The sequence below is a fragment of the Leptosomus discolor genome, chromosome 8 (assembly GCF_034619465.1).
Source record: "Leptosomus discolor isolate bLepDis1 chromosome 8, bLepDis1.hap2, whole genome shotgun sequence".
NCBI classification, from domain to species: Eukaryota; Metazoa; Chordata; class Aves; order Leptosomiformes; family Leptosomidae; genus Leptosomus; species Leptosomus discolor.
The window spans coordinates 42,649,089-42,657,537 of NC_141398.1; the positions used below are offsets into that span (position 1 = coordinate 42,649,089).

Genomic DNA, 8,449 nt, shown 5'->3' on the forward strand with positions numbered 1-8,449 from the left:
GGGGTATTTTCAGATAATTTGTATCAGTCTCCAACACAGAGGTTGGAAAGTAAAGGCAGATTTCTTTTTGCAGGCTACTCTTTGCTGCTGCACCTCAGACTGCTGTGCTCTTTTCTTTGTGCAGGATGCCAGCTACTTTAAGCAGGAAAGCAAATCAGGCGAGTGCCTCAGTAGTGAGCCTCTGGAAAGCTAGCTCTTACTCAGTGCCCTGAGTCCTGTGAATGAGCCTATTCCTCCTCCCTATCAACCACTCAGAGATGCAGGCAGCTCACAGGGCAACAGCAGGTTAAGTAGCTTTCCTGTTATTACACTGTAGGCTTTTCTTGGAAGTACACCGCATGCGGGTAAGGCAGGCTGGCAAGGGCATAACCCTGGTATTCATAGCTTTCTCACCACACTGACCTGTGCATCAAAGCTGGCAGCCAGCATCTCCAGTTGCATCATTTCAGGCCTTTTGGTCTGATGTCTTGCCATTTAACAGAAGCCCTAAATACACAGGCCTGATTCTCTACTCTGTTACACTGATTTAATGCTGGTGTCACTCTCTTAATACTAATTCGGTTCATTCATTTCAGTAGACTAGTGTGTCAGTTGTTGAGCACAAGATTTTGACGTGGATTAGATGCTTTACTCCTATTTATTTCAAAGTAGATCCTTTGCTTAAGAGAAAGCTTGAAAATTAAAAACCTTGTGGATGTCCCAGCTCCTGTGAATCTAACATGCAGTAAAGTGGTAAGAATGAATGAATGTGGAAGAAGCTCTTCTCCCACTGTTTCTGAGCTGACTGTAACCAGCAGGCACTAAACCCAGCAGAAACAGTTCTGCTTTGTAAGATTTCTTTTTTGTGAACCAAGCCAGACTGGATGAAGATCTGACATTTTGAGTTCTGTACAGAATCTCTGAAGCTTTTGAGGTCAACTCATCAGTAGCTAAAGCAAAGAAAACCAGCTTGAAATGGACGCTTTTACCAAGAGCTCAGTTATTCTTTGGATTGTTTACTTCCAAAGTCTACCTCCCAGGTGACTGGCTGCATAAGTACCTTCATCAGTATTAAAAATTCTGTGACTGCCCGTAAGAAGTTAAAATGCCTCAGGTTTACACTGAAAAGCTAAAAGCATTCTTTCAGGGGAAACCAAAATTAATTGAGAAGGAATGTACAACGAAAATTAATCAAGTCACCTATCATCAACTGGACTGAAACCATAATTCAGCTTACGATCCATATTTTTAAATTCCTCAAGACCAAAGAATGCATTGAAAGCCTGCATTCTGCTGTGCTGAAGGACAGACACCAGCTCTGGAGTCAAAATTGAAAGCCACAATGCCATTTTTAAGTTCCAATATATTAGGACCTCCATCAATATCACTAGAAAATAAGTACAGAGCTGTAAATAAACAGCATGATGGCATTCCATTCTCTTCTGTAGCGGGAAGCCAGCTCACATCATCTGAAGATCTGTACCAATATTTCCCAGTTCTATTTCTGATTTGTAAATTTAAAAATAAAATGTTGCCTCTAGCGATTCTCTTTTGGAAAGACAAATACAGCATAAGGATATTGTATAAATACTTCTGTCTCTCTCATGTGTAAGGAAAGAAAATAAAAATCTTAGTGAAATTAGATCTTAGCCTGTATAAGCCAAGTGCAAACTAGGACAAGGTTTGCCAGAAAGGCTCACGGGTGCTACTTAGGGTAGATCATTCCAATACTAAGAATTAATGAAAGGAACAAAACCAAAAACATATGTAAAAATAGAAAAATATACCCCATCGGCCAAAATTAATCATAATGTCTGCTTCTCCATCGTTTATTCGGTTAAATCTCAGTGGTGTGACATCACTCCAGACTTGAAAGGCTCGAGCAAAGGCATCATCTACTGTCTCAGGATCCAAATCTGGGGTATAGCCGATAATCCTTAGAGGTAAAAGGAAGAGTTAAATAACACATGAACCGCCTCCCAGTATTTCTTGATTACTAATCAAAATGCTGGGTAGACTCAGTAGTGAAACTGGTTAAGAGGTAACATTGCTGCAAGAGAGATCTAAACACTTTCCTTTGATTCAGAGATGTATTTGGATGCGGAGCTTACTATTTATTTTCCTTTGGAATTGATGCAGCAGCATGAAGAAAATTATATAGCCAGTGGCTGTAAAGCCTGCATGGCAGTGGGCCTTGCACAAAATATCAGGGTTTTGCATCAGCACTGAAGTCCTGGCAAGTCATACCATCCCTTTACTGTCCCTTTAGATGTGAACATACAAGCACATCTTGATGTATAAAATTTATTTGCCAGAAAAAGAGCTCAATAATGTTCTGAAAGTTTGAAGTATGGATTGTTTTGCTCTTTAATAGTAACAGAAAAACAGCCCTTCTCCCTGACTGTTGTAGTTAACTGTATATTTTTTCATCCCACTTGAATGCTAATCCTTTACCAATGTGTTGATTATATTGGCAATAAGATATATGGGGAAATAGGAGGTAAAAGCATGTAAGATAGACCCATAGGCTGACATGGGAAAGGGACAAACTCTTAAGCGTGTCACTTTCTTCTTCTTCATATGTTTTAATTGGGCTTCTTAGCGCCTTATATTATAGCCAGCTAACCTCCATGTAAAGACAAGTTTCCAGTTCTTTGCTTCTGGGGCTGTGCATGGTGAGGGAAACTACTTTGTACCTAAGGAGAATGAGGAAGAATCAGAGGAAGCACATCAGCAAGCGGGGGTCGTGAGAGCTGCCACAGGTTTTATCAGTGTTTCTTGAGCTAGTCACAGCATGAGGGATGCTTTGAGTGTAACTTGTGAGGATGCAGCAGACTAAGTCAAGCGGCTAAGACAAATCTGCTGTTTGTTCTCATTGGTGCTAAAAGTTTGTTCCTGGACCACCTAAGGTAGTGAGACTTTTTTTATTGCTGACTTCAATGAGAGCTATATTGGTTCCTGACTCTTCAGAGTAGAGTAAGAAATGAAAACATGCCAAACCTATTGCAATAGGTTTGCTTCAAATCATGTCTGTATATAGCTGAAATATGATTGGTTTATTTCAGAATTTATTCCTCGACCTCCATTTTTATGACTGCCAAATGCAGAGGAGTTTGTCCTCCTACATGGCCTCTGCAGTCACTAAGTACTGTGGTCCCTGCTGAGCAGATGGGCAGGTGAGATACTCCTGGTCCATTTCCCTTAGGATGCTTGCAGCAGAGCGAAGAGTAAAACCAAAATCTCTTTAGTCTCAACCAGAACCATAAAATTGATCTTTAGATGATTATTCCTGAAATTTTACAATTTGAAATTTCAGAGGTCTTTGCTAAAGCATCTGGTAGTTATCCAAGCACAAAGAGATTCTAATTCAAGAAATACTGTCTCTCCCTCTAAGCAGCTACTCCACTTCTAAGTGTCTTGTTTGATTGGTTTTTAAAAGCATTATGGTTATATGTGAGCAAAACCCAACATCACTAGCCAGTACCTGTATGTTATATGGTTCTTTTCCCATTTTGGCTTTCTTGGAAAGAAGTTGTAATTGGCTACATCTGGGTTACCACAGCGGGGTTTCTTCATTGTCTCAATTGTATTTTGATCCAAATCTCCTGTTTCAGGCAGGCCAAAAAATTTCTGCATTTTCTTCAAAGTATCTTTCAGGACAAATAAATTGCAATTGTCCTTTGGGCACCCATAGTATTTATTCAGGTATTGCTTGAAAAAAAAGCACAGAACAAAGACTTTAAAATTCATAAAAGAAATAGTTAATCATTACAAATAAATACTGTAATTCCATGTTAGCTTTCCATCTATAATTTGCAAGTTTTCTTTTCAAAATTGCTATTATTAGTAACTGAGAGACCAGCAGAATCTCTTTAATTGACACAAACCATCCTTGATCACACAACATTGCTAATTAAGCAATCATTTCCTCTATTAGCTGTCACCTTTACTTAATGAATTGCTTTATTAGTAAGTAGAGTGTAGAGCTTTAATGTAGAACTACAAAGTAAAAATGGGTTTATCTTTTTTCATTTCTTTATGATGTATAAATCTGCTTACAGTTTTAGATTTTGTGTACTTTTTTTTTCTTGGAAGACTCTATGGATTATTGAGAAACTTGTCAAGGTATCAAAGCAACCACACAAATGAGACCATATTAATTGAAAAGGGAAGAAACCCCATTGTTTATTCAAACTGCTATTTGAGTTATTTGAGCTTTTTGAATGCTGTGTGTGTTTGCTTTTGAGTCAAACATTGCAAAGACCTGAGGAAGAAGGTCTTTGGTAACATCTCAGTTGCCTGGACACTGCAGCTAATTGATATCTGCATACTTAAAACTCCATCAAATGCTTCAGCAGATTATGGCCAGACTGATCTTTTTGATACAACCATGGTGGCAGGTCACAAAATTATCGCTCTTTAGAAAACAGTGGCCATAGAGGATCAACAAGGCAGTACAAATTCCATTATTTTCATCTGTTATCTAAAACAATACCCACCCAAGTCTCTTCCACTATCAGTTTTGATCCCTGTGGCCTACTTAGCAGGTGTAGTGCAGTTAAAAAAAAAGGTCTGTCTGTTGTTTGCTGCTGCCTCTAATCTGAGAGGAGCAATGGGTTTGTCTGTTCCTTGGCAATTGTTCCAGTTAAGCAGCCATGTCTTTCAGGTGTGTGTTGGTAACTTTCGTAGTTATGTTAAACTAAAGTGTAGATAAACAGCTGTGGTCCTGATTATCCATACATGGTCCCCACCTTCTGTGCAATGCACAAGTGAAATCACACGAACAGTTTAGTATTCAGTATTTTTGACCATAAGTTCAGTGTCGACTGGCAGAATAACTGTGATCTTCTTGGGGTAGGGACCAGCCCTGAGGGAATGCCTGGCAGTCTCTAGTGTGTGGTGAAACCTGCCATAAAAACGTAGTCATTCAAATGAAAGAGCAACAAGAAGTTGTATCTTCAGCAACTGCCGAAAATCCTTTATCAACTCTGTTCCTAACTGGAGACTAACAAATGTGGCCCCACAACAGACTGCTGGCTAGCTAGAGGGTTTGGATCCAGACTGAGTGTGAGAAAACCTGTAGCTTCATGAAGCTATTGCCTTAGCTTTGACTGTTGCACAGATAAGGCTCAGTCACGCTGTTTAGATTACATACAGCTTTAGATTGCTGAATTTATATCCTCATTGAGGAGCAGATAAATGGATTATGAAGATTATGTTCGTTTGAGTGCTTCTATAATGATAATAATGTATCATTACCTAATTGTTTTCCTTCACAGGTTCTAAACTGTCTGGAGTTGTAGGCATTAACCTGTAAAATGAATCATGATTCTCTTGCACAGAGATTTCAGGAACTCCACACTCAAGTCTACATTTGCAGTATTTTATGCCTAGCTCTAAAAGAAAAGCTACATCCATGTCAAGTGGCAAGTACTCCCAAACTGATGGACAGGCCACCGAAACTGGTGCTTGGTGTGGTATAGAGCTGAGAGATGCCCTTGCCAATGATGCTGTTAGACAAGAAGGTTGCAAGTTACTGGTCTTTCCAGTAAAACTGTCTGTAGTGGAGGAAGAAGGATCTCTCAGGTACTGTATCCAGAATATTAACTACAAATCCAGGGTAGGAAAACACCCTAAATAATGTAAAGGTGTATTTGCCAAAAATGTATCAGAAACATCAGAGACAATTATTTCTAAATGTGGATTACCAGAAGCCTGACAAAATGACTGCATGTTTAAGTTCTTGTGCCAGGAAGTATTCCTGAGGGAAACCTTGCTTTACAGATCTAATGAATTGACTGAAGTTCACCCAGGAGACTGGGAGTAAGACCAATACATCAGCAAAATGTAGCAAAGAATATTTGATGACTGCATTTGGTCAAGCCTGGATTTCACCACCTCCTCATTAAGTCCAGACGTGCTTCATCTACCCTGCATAGGAAATGGTTCAGAGCTTACTCAGAAAAAGGAATTAATCAAGATGTTACACCATTTCCTTCAGAAGGTCCTCCATTCACCTACTGACTAAGCACAGACTATGCCTGGTTTTTGTGATTTTTACTTCTCGTGTGGTATTTCTCCAGTGGAGACTGTGGTGCTGGCAAATAATGGACACAGAATGGTTTCACCTTTGCTACCACTAAGCTTCTGTCTACTCATAGTTAATGGGGAGATTACGTGAAATGCATTAAGAATATAATCAAACAGGCCAGTCTGGAGGATCTGTTCTTATCCCAATTTTAATTTTGATGTAGTTTGATGTATTTTCTTATGTGTCTGTTTGCATATCCCAATAAGGTACCATGATACAATGTAGACTGTGCATCAGAACTGAAGTTTATTTGACAAGCAGGATGCTGCTCGTGTCATTTTAGGTTTGGGAGTAAGATATACAACCAAACATATAAAATGAGGCATGGTAAAGAATTTTACTTGCTAGGATTCTAAATAAAAAGCTAACCCCTCTCAGTTTTTCCTAAAATGGAGATCTTACTGAAATTGAGAAATGAACATAACCAGCTGTTCTATGAGAAGAGAATCTTGAAGAAAATGTAGTGTCTGTGTGAACCACATCTTGGCCTAGGCTGCAAAATTCAGTTTCCCCAGAGTCAGCAGGGAGCTGTGGTGATCTGGAATTCTGATCCAGCCTATTAATGAACCAGAGTCCAGCTGCAACATAGCAATTTGTGTTCTGATGCTGAGTGTTGGGGCTGCTCTGATGGAGGGTGTGAGGGAAAGGCAGCCAGTTAGCATTACTCAAGAATACTACAAGACACACAAAGAAGAACTGCAGTGTTAAACCAGCTTGTAATTTTCCTCTGAGTACACATAATAAATAGGTTGTTTGAGAGAAACAGAGATGAGGGGAGATGTGGGTTACTGTTATTGAATAAAAGCCTGACTATGTCTAAGAAAATAGATTATTTAAGGTGGTTAAATTACTATTAGACATATGGGACCCCACTCTCCTCTTCCACATGCACTGCCCCTCCATCCCCTGGCTGCTGTGCTGCTCAGGCAAGACCTTGGGTGGATTTGTTTTGTTAAAGACTGAGGAGTGCCCTTTTTGGGTCTGTTTGTCTGTTTTTCCTAGACTTTCCACCACGGCTCCCATCTGGAAATTCTCTCTCTACCCTCCCCCAGACCTCCTCTAACCTGGAAAGCTTTCCCAAGAGGCACACCAACTCCTAAAGAAAAGTGACCAACTTTCAGACCTCTGTGTCCTAAACCAAGAATAATTTATCTCAATCTTCCTTAAAATGGACTTCCTGCTGAAGAAGAGAAATGTCTATAATTTACATGCTAAAATAAGGATAATCCATCTCAATCTCCCCTTAAATGGACTTCCCCATAATGTCATTTTTATGAAGGTTCACAGGGCTAAAATAAGGTTAGAATAAAATGCTGTAGAGTTATAGCTGTAATTTGCGAATGTCACAGAAATCCAAACTTTTTTTTTTTTTTTTTTGTTCCAGATTGAATTCGGAAGAAAATATTTCTGTAAACCTCTGATGAGTTTTTTTTTGCAAAGTCAAAAGTAGTCACAATGGCTTCTGAAACTTGAGCCAGCTTTCAATTGTAATTGTCCCTTAAAGCTGTGTTTATGCAGTGAACGGTAAACCATCTGGAAAACAAACTTCGGAAAGCTGTAATACATGCATTCAGTGAGTCTCGACAGCCCTCTCTTCTACTTGATTTAAGTAAAAAAGTTAGATGTCTCTTATTTGCCCTTCTGCCCTCTTACAATTGCAATCTTTTGATTATAGTTGCAATAATTTAATGAAATTACTTTGTAAGTTCAGACTTAAGAAAAAAGCTTTTTTGCCAGCTTTAAAAATTTTAAGAGAGGAAACATTACTTGGCTCTAGTTTTAACTTTTGAAAGCTGATACCTTTGCTAGCTAGCTAGCACTTCCAGAGACTCTAGGGAGAGAACGCTACAGTCATTCCTTAACCTCAGCTGAAACAAGAAAGAAACATCTGCTTATGAAACAACAACATAAATCTGAAGCAAAGATGAAACCAACACTTACCACTGCTAGTTCTTTGTCTGTTTTGGGAGTGCTGTCTCCGGGAAACTTAATGATTGGTGATGGTGCAGCTAAAGTTTTGTTAAAAAGATATAATTGGATTAACAGTACTTTAAAAATGAAGCCACAGACAATGTGAGTCTTCATCCTGCCTAAACTTGTGCTCTCCTCTTTGGAAAAAGCTTTTCCCCCACTGCCTGTCTGTTATTTTAGCTGCACAGTACACCAGTTGCTTATCTGCACATCTTAACTCTCTGCACCGTTTTCTCTTTTGCTTGCTCTAGCAATTCCTTTGTATGTTTAAAACATCCAGATGCGCAGTCTCAAGCTACCACAAGAGGAAGTCTGAAAACTAGTGGAAACATGAGAAAAGGGCAGTTACCAGATGTGATTGCTGTGATTTTAAGGTAGCAACAGGCAGATACTTATTACCGCTGAAAG

General features: G+C 39.2%; 1 protein-coding gene across 2 annotated transcripts in view; it reads right to left on the reverse strand.

The window, feature by feature from the left end:
- Positions 1–8,155, reverse strand: part of MMP2 (matrix metallopeptidase 2) — a 33,213-nt gene extending 25,058 nt beyond the window's left edge. The window contains exons 1-3 of one of the 2 annotated variants that reach the window (XM_009948795.2): positions 8,012–8,155; positions 3,464–3,690; positions 1,767–1,915 (exon numbers count right to left, since the gene is read on the reverse strand). In XM_009948795.2, coding sequence (XP_009947097.1) covers positions 1,767–1,915; positions 3,464–3,690; positions 8,012–8,155 — 520 coding nt within the window. The remainder of the gene's footprint in view (positions 1–1,766; positions 1,916–3,463; positions 3,691–8,011) is intronic. The other variant, XM_009948796.2, reaches the window with a different exon arrangement.
- Positions 8,156–8,449: the final 294 nt, after the last annotated feature.